This window comes from Dipodomys ordii, unplaced genomic scaffold (assembly GCF_000151885.1).
Source record: "Dipodomys ordii isolate 6190 unplaced genomic scaffold, Dord_2.0 Scaffold164, whole genome shotgun sequence".
NCBI lineage: Eukaryota > Metazoa > Chordata > Mammalia > Rodentia > Heteromyidae > Dipodomys > Dipodomys ordii.
The window spans coordinates 423,394-437,382 of record NW_012267380.1 but is presented as its reverse complement, the minus strand read 5'-3'; the positions used below and the strand labels follow the sequence as shown (position 1 = coordinate 437,382).

General features: G+C 56.0%; 1 protein-coding gene across 1 annotated transcript in view; it reads right to left on the bottom strand.

Moving 5' to 3' along the window:
- Positions 1–6,991: 6,991 nt before the first annotated feature.
- Positions 6,992–13,989, bottom strand: part of Clip2 (CAP-GLY domain containing linker protein 2) — a 42,199-nt gene continuing 35,201 nt past the window's right edge. Inside the window, exons 12-19 of the mRNA XM_013033170.1 lie at positions 12,975–13,032; positions 12,015–12,098; positions 11,089–11,245; positions 10,735–10,894; positions 9,609–9,791; positions 9,325–9,384; positions 7,560–7,830; positions 6,992–7,515 (exon numbers count right to left, since the gene is read on the bottom strand). Coding sequence (XP_012888624.1) covers positions 7,819–7,830; positions 9,325–9,384; positions 9,609–9,791; positions 10,735–10,894; positions 11,089–11,245; positions 12,015–12,098; positions 12,975–13,032 — 714 coding nt within the window. The 3' untranslated portion in view covers positions 6,992–7,515; positions 7,560–7,818. The remainder of the gene's footprint in view (positions 7,516–7,559; positions 7,831–9,324; positions 9,385–9,608; positions 9,792–10,734; positions 10,895–11,088; positions 11,246–12,014; positions 12,099–12,974; positions 13,033–13,989) is intronic.

The window sequence follows — 13,989 nt, the reverse complement described above, 5'->3', positions numbered from 1 at the left end:
TGGTGCTGAAGACGGAATCCAGGGCCATGCACAAGCTAAGTAAGTGCACTGAGCACTTGGGGTTTTGTTTGTGAGATAGGGTCTCACTAAGCAGCTCACACTAACCTTAAGCTCCGGATCCTGGCCCTCCCTCTCGTGGATGACTATACCTGAGATAGAAGTAAACCCAAGGAAGAGTTGCTCTTAAACATTTTGGTTTTGGATTTCTGCAGCCAGGTACATTGCCTGTGCTCGATTTTCTCTGGAAAGTTCTGTCTACTTCTTGCACATACTTATTGAGTTCACATGGAGTCGATTTTTTGCGGCTGTGGGAGGTGATAACTTATTTTTAGGCTTTTTCCATATGGACATCGAAGTGTCCCCACAGTATTTATCAAGTAGTAGAAAATAAAACGCAAGGTATCTGAAAATAAAGAAGTAAACAGAGCGAGGGCTGCTCATGACCTTGATAGAAAACACGGGGAAGTGTGCTCACGGGCACAGAGCAGGGGGGGCAGCAGGCTGTGGACGGGCGGGAAGTTCTCCCCTGGCCAGTTGTCCAGTGCCAGCCCCCTCTAATCAGCATGGGCTTTCTGTGTTATTTTTTCCAAGTTATAAAGACAACTGAACAGAGTAGGTGCGGCTGGAAGCTTATGGACTGAAGAACCAGTTAGAAGGCGGCCACCACGCAAGCAAGCAGGTAGAAATTGAGTAGAAACTGTAGCTGGCTGGAGGCACAGAGCCAGAGGTTTGCCCACCACAGAAGAACAAAGGAAGGGCGGAGACGAACCACCAAGGAGGCCAGGCCCCGGACGGCTCACACCTGGAATTGGAGCTGCTTAGGAGGCTAAGATCTGAGGGTGGAGGTTGAAAGCCAGCCCGGGCGGGAAAGCCTCTGAGACTTTTACCTCCAGTTAACCAGCATAAAGCCAGAAGTAGGGCTGTGGCTTAAGTAGTAAAGCATCAGCCTTGAGCAGAAAAGCTCAGGGACAGCACCCAGGCTCTGAGTTCAAGCCCCAGGACTGGCACAGTAAATGAAAACAAACGAACAAAAACAGAACCGTTTGGAAGAAATGAAAGTCCTGAGTGAATGGGATGAGATGCCAGGACTCTAAAGGAAAGGCTGAATCCCACCTCAAAGCCAGTGCAAAGCCAACATTATAAACCAGAAAGAGGAACTTGAAAGTTAGGAGATAAAAGTGGAAAGGTTTAAAGTAATGATAAAATAAAGTGACAAGATGAATTTGATTTGAGAAGATAAGAGATCAAAGCTAGACTTCTGGGATTAAAAGATTAAAAATAGGCACGTTAAAGATGTGGAGCATAATTGGCCACCCAGGAGACAAAGGAAGGAGGCAGCAGAACCCTGAATTGGCTGCAGAAGACAGCAGGTTTGTTTTCTCAACAAGACATAGACTTGAAAGTTAAGACCAAGGGGAAATGTGTCTTAAAGGAAGAAATAGCCAGACGCTGGAAGATTCCAGATAAAGCCGCTACAGTCAGCCTGGCACTGTGGCTCACACCTATAATCCTAGCTACTCAGGAGGCTGACATCTGAGGATCACAGTTCAAAGCCAGCCCTGGCAGGAAAGTTCATGAGACTCATTGCCAATAAACCACCAGAAAACTGGAAGTGGCGCTGTGGCTCAAGTGGTAGAGCGCTAGCCTGGAGCACAAAGAGCCCAGGTCCTGAGTTCAAATCCCATGACTGACAAAAGAAAAAAAAAAAGGTGATGGGAAGTGAGCCACAGCACCATTCTGCCTGCTCCCCGCAGAGACATGGGAGAATCAGGTCCCCCCTGTCCCCCGTGGGTCCCTGTCCTCCACATCAGCTCTGCTGGGCAGATGGCACGGCACGGGGGTGGGGGGGAGGAAGCACGCATCGAGCGCTCAGGTGTGTGCGTCCATGTCCGTGTATGGTGATGTGCACAGTGCATTTGATCCTGGGTACATGTGTACACACATGCATAGGTTTGTGTGTGTGGTATTTGCACATCGATGTGTGTGCATACAGGTGTTGTGCACGTGCATGAGTGTGCATGCATTCACGTGGCTCATTGAGGCACTGGAAACCAGGACAGAGTGAAGACAGAAAGTGACCGCCAGGCCCAATTCAGGAAAACCTGGCACTGGGCAGGGCAATACCTGCATGAGGGGCAGGACCAGAGAAGGCAGAACCAGGGAAGATTCTAGAACCAACTCTGATGATTGATTCTATACCATTTTGCCTCCTGAATAAGTCACCCTACACCCCACGGTTCCGTTTTTTGGTTTTGGTTTTGGTGCCAGTCCTAGGGTTTGAACTCAAGACCTGGACCCTGTCCCTGAGTTTTTCTGCTCAAGGCTGGACCGCTAGCACTTGAGCCACAGCTCCCCATCTAGCTTTTTGGTGGTTCATCAGAGATGAGAGTCTCATGGACTTTCCTGCCTAGGCTGGCTTTGAACCATGATCCTCAAATCTCAGCCTCCTGAGTAAGCCAGGATTACAGGTGTGGGCACTGGCACCCTGCTCCCACACTTGAGTTCTGTGAGGTATTCCAGGAGGACCCCAGGCATCTCCCAGGAGATGGCTCCGTGGAAAGAACATATGTGTGTGGAGAACTGTGGGTGACAGGGACATCACAGGAACAGGGAGAGACAGAGAGATAGAACACATGGCCTGTGATCCAGCTATGCACCTTTTGTCCTTTGTAAAAATGGAGCTGGACAGGATGGTGGCCGCCATATGCACTGGTGAGTGGGGTGAGGGTGACCTCTGCTGGTGACTATGAACATTACAGGCAGGACTCGGATGGTCTTGGGGGAGGGCCATGTCTCCTCCCAGCTGGTTTCAGTATCACACAGTCAGATAGGACTGCGGGACAGCAGAGAGGGGCCATGAGGTGAGGGTCCGCATCCACAGCGAAGACATGGTGGAAGGAGGGCTTCTTCATTCTGGTGTGCCAGGACCCCAGGTTTGCCAGGCCTGGGGTCCTGGCAAAGCCTTAGTTGAGCACTGAACTGGAATGCATGCCCAGGCCATCCCATCCTCCAGGAGTTGGCCCTTAGGTGCGGGCTGTGGACACCCACAGGGTGTTGCAAGGACCTCAGCTCCTCACTCCAGACCCCATGATTCCACCGCACCTCCCAACGCTGCTGCCCTAAAGTCAGTTTATCTTCTTTCCAAAGCAAGACAGGGTTCCTCCGGGACCCCTCCCAGAGGCTCCCAGGGAAGGTGCTCACCAGCCCTGCCCAAGGAATGGCTTCCAGTATGGCCCACTGAGGCCCTATGTGTGGGAACCAAAGCTTCTGCTTTACAGAGGGGAAAACAGCACCGAGGGACTGGTCTCTTCCAAGGCCAAGGGTTATTAGGACAATCATCTGCTCTTAAATCATGACATAATTCCGCCCCCCGCCCCCAGCCACACACACAATCGCTCAAGCCCTAGCTACTCAGGAGACTGAGATCTGAAGATTGAGTTCAAAGCCAACTCCAGCAGTAAGTCTACAAGATTCTTACCTCCAATTAAAAGCCAAAAAATGCTGGGTGTCAGTAGGTCATATCTGTTATCCTACTCAGGAAGCTGAGATCTGTGGATCTCAGCTCAAAGCCAGCCTGAGCAGGAAAATCCATGAGACTTTTTTGGTCTGTCGTGGGGCTTGATCTGGGCTTGGGCACTGTCCCTGAGTTTTTCATCTCAAGGCGAGCGCTCTACCACTTGGGCCACAGAGCCACTTCCGGCTTTTGTCTTTTTGCTTATGTGGTGCTGGGGACTCGAACCCAGGGCCTCAGGCATGCAAGGCAAGTGCTCTACCACTGAGCCACCTTCCCAGCCCCTTCCATGAAATTCTTATCTCCACTGAACCACCAGAAAACCTGAAGTGGCACTGTGGCTCAGAGTGGTAGAACGTTAACCTTGAGCAATAGAGCTGAGGAACAGTGCTCAGGACTGACACACACACCCAAACACCCCCTTACCCCCTCTCCCCACAATCCCTGAGAAAATCAACTTAGGAGGAAGGATTCCCTTCAGCTCATGGTTTCAGTCCACAGTCGCTGACCAAAATGAGGCCGAACATCAGTGGTGGAAGAAACACATCATGGTGGACAGGAAGCAGAGAGGACCGGGCCAGAGACATACATACCCCACAAGGTCCCCAGTGACCCGCTTCCTTCCAGGCCCCGCCTCCCGGCAGCCTCAACTATGATGTCATTAGTGGAGGATTCCATTGGTGCAGCCAGAGCCCCCGTGAGCCAATCACCTCTCAAGGCCCCTGCCTCCGGATAGCCCACTCAGCCATGATGTCATCAGTGGAGGAACTAGGTGGTGGAATCAGAGCCCCAGTGATCCAATCGCCTCTCGGTGGCGCCCCTGCTGGGGACTGTCAACCTCCACATCGGTGCCTACAGCCACTGCCTTAGTTCACCCCATCCGGAATACAGAAGGAGGCAGCTGGGAGGGTGGGAAATCTACACAGAGATTTGGTTTGGGGATGGGTTGACTCTTTGATCCGGGGCTGTCCTGTCCATTGCAGGTACTGAGCAGACCCCTGGTCCCTGCCAGCACCGTCTCTCCGCTGGCCCCAGACTCGGCCCTAGACACTGCTTCGCAGCTCCCAAGGGGCCTCTGTAGAGGAACTGAGGTCGCTGGGGTCATGGCATCTGCAGCCAGGAATGAGGTTGAGGGGCGTGTCCTCTACAGACAGGAAGTGAGGTTGAGGGGCGTGGCATCTAGCCTTCCTTTCCACCTCTTTCTCACTTGGTCACCTGGAAGGCAGCTTCCTTCCCCACCTGTCCCTCCATGATGCCTCAGGCCCAAAGCAACAGGGCCACTGGCCATGACTGAACGGATACTGGGCCAAGCAAGCCCATTATGCATGTATGCATGTGTATGTGTGTATGACAGTCCTGGGGCTTGAACTCAGGGCCTAGGTGCTGCCGCTGAGCTTCTTTGGCTAGTGCTCTGCCACTTGAGCCACAGTGCTACTTCTGGAAGTGCTGATTTGAGACTATGCTTATACTCAAAGGGACCCTGGTCCTTCCTTCTTCTTTCCCATCCTCCCTGACTCTCTGTGGCCGTTAATCTTGCAGGCTTCGAGGTTCATGACACAGGTAGTGCTCACACAGCTCACCAGTCTGCTTTTCCAGGTCTTTGCTTGTGGCTTTTTGTTGTTGTTGTTATAGGGGTTGAACTCTGGGCCTGGGCACTGTACCTCAGCTCTTCAGCTCAAGGTGAGCGCTCTACCACTTGAGGCATAGCGCCACTTCTGGTTTTCTGGTAGTTAATTGTCCTACCCTGGCTGGCTTTGAACTGTGATCCTCAGATGTCAGCCTCCTGAGTAGCTAGGATTATAGGTGTGAGCCACTGGCCCCTGGATTTTTTTTTCTCTCTCAGTATTAAAGCTTGAACTCAAGGGTCTCGCATTTGCTAGGCAAGTGCCCCTACCACCAAGCCACAGCCCCAGATCGTTTTGCCTTAGTTGGAACTTGGAATTTCTATCTCAGCCTAGGGCATAGCTTGGATGACAGAGGTGTGGGCCACTGAATGAGATGGAGTCTTGCAATGTCTGGTTTCGAACCATAATCCTCCTCATCTCAGCTTCCTGGTAACTGTGGGTTAGTCCGGGTGCGAGTCTGCACACCTGGCAAAAACTGTGTTTTTGAGACAGGGTCCTGTTGTGCAGTCCAGGCAGGGCATGAACTTGGGATCAACCTATGTCACTGCTTTCAGCCTGCCCCAGCCCTTCCTGGTGGCCTAGATTGAGAGTGAGGAGGGACTGCACCCTAAGTTTCTACCACGACCATTAAGTCCTTCCTATTTTCCTTCTGCTTAAAAATTAAAACTCAAGGGGGCTGGGAAGGTGGCTCAGTGGTAGAGTGTGTGCCTTGCATGCATGAGGCCCTGGATTCAAATCCTCAGCACCACATAAGCAGAAAAAAAAGCCGGAAGTGGTGCTGTGGCTCAAGTGGTAGAGCGCTAGCCTTGAGCTGAAGAGCTGAGGGACAGCGCCCAGGCCCAGAGTTCAGGCAAAAAAATAAATAAATAAATTAAAACTCAAGTTCAGTAAGTTGGGCGCTGGTGGCTCACACCTGTAAACCTAGCTACTCAGGAGGCTGAGATCTGAGGATCACGGTTCAAAGCCAGCCAGGGCAGAAAAGTCCATGAGACTCTTTTTTTTTTTTTGTCGGTCGTGGGGCTTGAACTCTGGGCCTGGGCGCTGTCCTTCAGCTCTTCAGCTCAAGGCGAGCGCTCTACCACTTGAGCTACAGCGCCACTTCCGGTTTTCTGGTGGTTTATTGGAGATAGGAGTCTCATGGTCTCTCCTGCCCGGGCTGGCTTTGAACCGTGATCCTCAGATCTCAGCCTCCTGAGTAGCTAGGATTACAGGTGTGAGCCACCAGCACCCGGCCATGAGACTCTTATCTCCAATAAACTACTAGAAAACTGGAAGTGGTGCTCTGGTCCAAGTGGCAGAGAGTTCGCCTTAACCTGAAGAGCTGAGGGATAGCGCCCAGGTCCACAGTTCAAGCCCCATGACTTGGGTCTGGGCGCTGTCCCTCAGCTCTTCGGCTCAAGGCTAGCGCTCTACCACTTGAGCCACAGTGCCACTTCTGGCTTTTTCTGCTTATGTGGTGCTGAGGAATCGAACCCAGGGCCTCATGCATGCATGGCAAGCGCTCTACCACTGAGCCACCTTCCCAGTCCTGGCCTCAAATCTGGAGCCTCTTGTCTCTGTGTTCCCAAGTAACTGTGACTACAGGTGTGTGCCACCACACTCAGCCCCTCATGCACGTCTACTGCCACCTTGTGGAGGCCCCCCCCCATAGCCATTCATGTGAGCAGGACAGCAGACAACAAAGTGAGGACCAACTAATTCCTCCCCTGGCACCGGTGGAGGGGTGCTGCCTTGGGGTGACTTGGGTCCCCAGGCACCCACAGAGTCCTGGATGACCACTTGGCTCCTGCACCTCAGTCACAAGCTTTATTGCCCGAAGACAGATGAGCCACGCTTCCACAATTCCACTGGGGGAGGGAGGGGGTGGAGGGGGTTAGGGCGGGGAAGGGCAGGGCCAGGAGAGGACCTGGTGGCCGTGCGGCAGGCCATCCAGATGGCTTGTCACAAACCTGCCGGGCCACCCTCCCGGCCTGGGCCCGCTAGTACTCAGAGCTGCTGGACTGTGCTAGAAGCTGCAGTACAGTCTCTGGCCAAACCACTAACACGCATCGCTTCTAAGCCGATGTTACTAAATCCGCTACGGAAGCCAGCGGGGAGTGGGGGGCATAGGCGGGTACATGGCTGCCCCCCATAGCTGCCTTGGGGTGACTGTGACCCTTGCCAGCCTGTACCTGGGGGAGGGACATCAGGCCGCCCTCCTGGAACTGGGGGCCCGCAGGGGTGAGCGCCGCCCCGCACCTCACGCTTGCTGTGTGGCCTGGGGACAGTGTGGTACCAGCCCTGGTCACCCTGGCTCCAGGCCAGGGCTGCCCGAGGCCGCAGGGTGGAGAGGAGCTGGTGCGGGCATAATACTGAGGCTGGCGGGGCCCAGCCGGCCTCCTGGGCAGGACAAGCTGAGTATGGAGGCCCCGGGTCGCGGACACCCACCACCTTGTCCTAGGGGCCAGGGGCAGGGACAGCGGGGGACACAGCCTGGCCCTGGCACCCAGGGCAGCTTGCTCCGGGGAGTCTCTGGCAGGGTTATCTTAGCTTCTCCCTAAGAGTTCCAGAAGCTTCTTCATGCCCAAGTGAGGGCTGAGACAGGCGGGCTGCGGTGGATGGCAAGCTCCGGGCACCTCCTGGTCCGGCAGGGGCAAGGTTGCTATGGTCACGGCTGGCCACGCCGCCTCCAGGTCCACGGGGTCAGTGCCGGTCCTGGGGGGGGGGCCAGGATTTGGTCAGAGAGGCAGGGAGGAAAGCAGGACCAAGGCAGGAGGGCAGGTGGGCATGCGGGGAGAGGACCCGCAGGTGCCAAGGCCCTGGGGCAGGAAATGTGTGGGTTTTACAAGGAGCCCAGGGGGAAAGGCTGGATGGATGGAGATGGGAATGGGGGTGGCAGGCCCCAATTTCCCCGTGTGTCAGCTGGGATGAGCCCGCCCTGGCAGGAGAGCCACAGGCGCAAGGTGGAAGCCCAGGCTCAGGACGTGGCCAAGGCTGCGCTGGGCTCCGGGCCCTGCAGAACAGCTGTGGGCTGGGTGACAGCTCTGTCTGCACATAGCGGGCGGGGGCCAGGCCTGAGCAGGGCTGCAGCAGCAGAGCCGGGAGCTGGCCGGGAGAGGGGGCGGTGCACCTGCACAAAGCACGGGAGCCTCTGATACAAAAAGGGGCTAGGAAAAACATTTTTGGGGAGAGGAGATATTGGAGTTTGAACTCATAGCCTTGTATTCTCATTCAACTTTTTTTCCCCCCTTGGCGCCCAATACTGGGCACCAAAAAACTCAAGGGCTGGGTGTTCTCTCGAGCTTTTGTACTCAAGACAGGTGCTCTACCACTTGAGCCACAGCTCCACTTCCAGTGTCTTGGGGGTTCATTGAAGGGAAGAGTCTCATGGATTTTCCTGCCCAGGCTGGTTTCAGATCACAACCCTTCAGATTTCAGCCTCCTGAACAGCTAGGATTATGGATGTGAGCCACCAGTGCCCAGCTAATTTTATTCATTCATTCATTTAGGTTGGTCGTGGAGCTTGAACTCAGGGCCTGGGCGCTGTCCCCAAGTGCTCTTTGCTCAAGACTAGAGTTCTAGCACTTTGAGCCACAGCACCGCTTCCATTTTTTTGGTTCACTGGAGATAAGAGTCTCACAGACTTTCCTGCACAGGCTGGCTTCGAACCTTAATCCTAACATCGCAGCCTCCTAAATAGGATTACAGGTGTGAGCCACCAGCGCTCAGCAGCTCAGGAGCTCTTCATCATCCAGCCTTCAATTGCCTCCTGGGTGCTGAGATTACAGGCATGAGCCACCTTACCCAGCCTGCCTACACAATACCGATGTGTTGGGTACAGTGGCAGTTGGCTCAGACAAGAGGCGTAGAAGGCTGGGTGCGGCTTGTGATCCCAGAGCTCAGGAAGGGGGCGCAAGAGGCCAGCCAGGCGTATGAGTACAATGAGACTCTGTGTCGAGAAAAATGGGGGTGGGGGTCACTGGGGTGTAGCTCCATGGCAGAGCGCCCTCCTGGCACACACAAAGCTCCGGGTTCATTCTCAGTGCTGGGCAAAGAAAAAAGGCAGGAAGGACGCTGTCGCCCCTGAACGCGCCTCTGTGAATGGCCTCTTGTTAGGGGCACACGCGTGCACGCTTGGGCACGCACACACATGCGGCTTCCTCTGCGTTTAGTGCCTTCCCAGGTGTCCTTCTACGGGGGTGCCTTTACCTCTTGCTTCTGGGCCTTGTCTGGTTGATGGATGCCATTGGCAGAACCGGAAGTGAAGGTCTGCAGGAGGGTGGGGATGGGCAGAGGCCATGAACCCGGTGCTCACTGGGTAGGGCCAGTGCCCAACACCAACACCCCAGGCCGGGCTCCATCCTCCTCCCTCCCTCCCTCCCTCCTTTCTGCTCCCTCCCTTTTCTTTCTCCACTTCCTCCCTCCAGGCTGGGCAGCCCGTCTCTGGTTCTTCCTGGCGTGGACCCCCCCGCAGCCTGGGCCCCAGTGCTCACCTGGGCCCGGTCAGGGCCCCGCATGGCCTCCACGAACTTCTCCACTTGCCGCGTGAGCTCCAGGGCCTCGCGCAGCGCATCCTCGGTGCTCAGCAGCTGGTGCTGCAGGCGGAGCAGCTCCGGCGCGGATGTGGGGTCGATGAGGGAGAAGCGTCTCTGCTCGGCCAGGCCCCGGTCCTTGTCCTGTGCAGAGCTTGGGGTCAGCGCTGCCCCAGCCAGGCCGCTTACAAGAAGCCCTTGAGGCCCACGTACCCCGAGACACTGGGCCACCAAGTGCCCAGAGATGGCTCTGCCTGGCCCTTGGCCTGGCCTCCATGCCAGCCTCAGGAGGCCGGGCTCGCTGGGCATAGTCCATACCACCTGGCTGATGGACAGCCAAAGAACCAAGCACCCCAGACCCCCTAGCACAGGCCTGGTCACATAGCCACAAGACTGCAGGGCATGGACGGGAAGAGAGCAGTGATCATCAGGCCCAGACTGGGCAGAGCCCGCAGGCCTGGCCCGCCCCTGCTTCCTTCTCCCTGCCAGGCAGTTAGTAAGGATCGCGGTTTGAAGCCAGTCCGGGCAGGAAAGTCCGGAAGACTCTCCAATGAACCACCAAAAGCCAGAAGTGGAGCTGTGGCTCAAATGCAGTGCCCACCTTGAGTGAAAACTCTATGAGACAGCGCCAGTCTCTGAGTTCAAGTCCCAGAACTGGTACAAAACCAAAACAGGTCCCCGGGGACCCCAGCACAGCGTGGAAGTTCTGGCCAATTCCCTTGGGGCGCGGGGGCTCCCTACCTGGACAGCCACCGGCCTGGGCGCAGGCCCCACTGGGCTGACCCCCACCGGCCTCAGCCTGCCATGGCCCCCCTCCCACAGGCCCCGCCCTGTCCCACCCCTGTGCGAGTCCCTCCCACAGGCCCCGCCCTGTCCCATCCCCTGTGCGAGTCCCTCCCACAGGCCCCGCCCTGTCCCATCCCCTGTGCGAGTCCCTCCCACAGGCCCCGCCCTGTCCCACCCCTGTGCGAGTCCCTCCCACAGGCCCCGCCCTGTCCCATCCCCGCGCGAGTCCCTCCCACAGGCCCCGCCCTGTCCCATCCCCGTGCGAGTCCCTCCCACAGGCCCCGCCCAGTCCCCCAAGTACCAGCCCCGTGAGCTCCTCCCGCAGACCCCGGATGTCATCCTTCAGTTTCTGCTCCTTGATCCGCCACTCAGCCTTGTGCACCTCGCGGCTCAGGTCCCGCTCAGGTCCCGGCGAGTGGCGATTGGCCTCCAGGAGCAGCACCCTCAGCTCGTTCAGACTCCTGGGAGCACAGGAGGAGCGTCAGCCAGCGCCCAGCCTACTCAGGAGGCTGAGAGGCGAGAATCGCAGCCCAGGGTGCAGTGTGCTGCGGGGTCGAGGGCGGGGGGGGGGGGGGGGGGGGGGGGGGGGGGGGGGGGGGGGGGGAAGGAGAAGGATGGGGGGGGGGGGGGGGAGGGGGTGGGCAGGCTGGCTCACCGCTCCTTCCGCAGCAGCTCCCTGCTGAGGGTGACCAGCTGGCCTGAGCCGTCATGAGTCCTGCGGGCCGCGGCGTCCAGCTCCGCCTCCAGACGCCGCTTCTCCTTCAGCAGTGTGTCCGTCCTCTTCTCCGCGGCCTTGCACTTGGCCTCCAGCGCTGCCCAAGGCCATGGGGAGAGGGTTGAGCCCTTCGGGGACCCAGGTCCACCCAGGGCGCTGGGGCTCAGGGGGGCCAGCCCGAGAAGAGGACCTCACAGAACAAGACAAACTCCAAAACCAGTGCCCGGGCAGTGGGTCAGGAAGAGGTGCCCCTTCCTCAGGGCATGGCAGACATGCAGCAATTAGACAAGGAGGCTGAGCTGTGGCCCAGGGCCCCTGACTTCTGTGGACTCGCTTAGCCACGTGATGTGACAGGGATGGGGGGGGGTCCTACGGGAATGCAGTCCAGCATTCAGAGGAAGATGATGACACCCCCCGCCCCCCACATCGCTTCTCTGTGCTGGTCCTAGGTCTTGAACTCAGGTTCTGGGTGCTGTCCCTTAGTTTTTTTTTTTTAGCTCAAGGCTGGTGCTCTACCACTTGAGCCACAGTTCCATTCCAGCTTTTTTGGTGGTTAATTAGAGAGATAAGAGTCCCACCAACTTTCCTGCCTATGTTGTCTTTGACCTCAATCATCAGATTTCAGCCTCCTGGGTAGCTAGGATTACAGGCGTGAGCCACCAGTGCCTGCTAAGACCAGTTGTTCTGAGATTGCCAATCCCAGAGCCCTGCTTCCCCCTGCCCTGTGGCTGGCTCCGGGTGGGGCCAGCTGTGGCCTCCCCCACCTCTACCCGAGCAGGCAGTCTCGGTGTCTCTCCTGGTAATGGGGTTCAGACCAACAACCACAAACAGCTGGGGACAGGCAGGGCTAAGGGACGGAGACTTACCACTTACTTGGGCCCCAAGTGTCTCGGCCTGGGACGTCAACGCCATCACCTCTTTGTCCCTCTTGTGGAGCTTGTCCTGCAGGTCTAGGGGCAGAAGAGGGGCTTGGTATGCTCCAGGGAGGCCTGGCCTCTCCAAGGAGGCCACACTGGGCCTCCAGGGCCCAGCCCTTCCTGACTCTTCGCTGTCCTGGCCAGGGCAGAATGCTGGACCACACGCCAGTCACTCCCGTGTCCTGTGTCACCAGGCATGGGGACAGATCAGGCTCCCCTCCCGTTTGGTTCCTTCTCTTAGACGAGATCTAATGATATAGCTCAGGCTGGCCTAGAACTCCATCCTCCTACCTCAGCTTCTTGTATGCTGGCATTGTAGGTGTGCACTACCATGCCCAGCTATAAATAACAATACCAAGATTCTAATTGTGTGTGTGTTGGCTGGTACTGAGGCTTGAACCTGGGGCTAGGGCACCCAAGTTATTTTGGCTGGTGCTCTACCACTTGAGCTATACCTCTAAGTCCTTCTTTTTGCTAGGTATTTTGAAGATGATGTCTTTACAACTTTTTTCTGCCTGAGCTGGACTACAGGTGAGCCACTGGTGACCAGGGCCAAAGGAATTTTTAAAAAGCAAAGGAGGGGGCTGGGAAGGTGGCTCAGTGGTAGAGTGCTTGCCTAGCATGCATGAGGCCCTGGGTTCAAATCCTCAGCACTACGTAAACAGAAAAGGCTGGAAGTGGCGCTGTGGCTCAAATGGTAGAGCGCTAGCCTTGAGCTGAAGAACTCAGGGACAGCGTCCAGGCCTAGAGTTCCAGCCCCACAACTGACCAAAAAACAAGAAACATAAACAAAAAAAAAAAAAAACAAAGGAGGGCCAGGCACGGATGGCTCACGCCCGTCATCCTGCCATCCTCATCTAGGCTGGCGGTGGCACAAGAGGCCCAGCCATTCCTGTCCATCCTACTCACCCTCCAGCGTCTCCTTCATGCTCATCTTCTCCTCCGAAAGGTCATTGGCCTCGATCACCTGGAAGAAGGCAGGGTCCTGCCTGTTGCCTGGTCCACCAGCCCCCCCACACACACCTCATCCTGTATAAGGGCCTTGATGCGGTGTCCAGGGCCACCATGTCCCCACGCAGCCTCCCCATGACAGAGGTGGACCCTCGGCTTCACCTCCATGAGCTACTGCCTCCTTAGTCACGGTACTACAGCGGGTGCTGGGGCTCACACCCATAATTCTAACTATTCAGGAGACAGATCTGAGGATCATAGTTCAAACCCAGCCTGGGCATAAAAGGCTATGAAACTTATCTCCAATAAACTACCAGAAAACCAGAAGTGGCACTGTGACTCAAGTGATAGTGAGCTAACCTTGAGCTGAAGAGCTGAGAGATAGTAATCAGGCCCAGAGTTCAAGCCCATGACTGACAAAAAAAAAAAAACCCAATTTTTAAAAATATGTATGTTTGTTTTTTTTAAATTGAGCAGGTATAGTGGTGTGTGCCTTCCTCAAGAGGCTGAGGAAGGAAGAAATGGAGTTCAAGGCCAGCCTGGGCTACCTGGTAGTTGGGAGCTGGTAGCTCATGCCTGTAAGCCTAGCAACTGAAAAGATTGAGATCTGAGGACTGAAGTTCAAAGCCAGCCTAAACAGGAAATACATGAGACTCTTATTTAATTAATCAGCAAGAAGCTGGAAGAAGAGCCGTGGCCTTGAGTGAAAAAGATAAGGGAGGGAACTCAGGCCCTGAGTTCAAGCACCAGTACAGGTACCAACACAAAAGAGTCTGGTACAAAGTCAAAAGACTGTAGAGCCGGGCACCAGTGGCTCACGCCTGTAATCCTAGTTACTCAGGAGGCTGAGATCTGAGGATCTTGGTGCAAAGCCAGCTTGGGCAGGAAAGTCTGTGAGACTCTTATCTCCAATAAACCACCAGAAAACCAGAAGTGGCGCTGTGGCTCAAGTGGTAGAGCGCTCGCCTTGAGC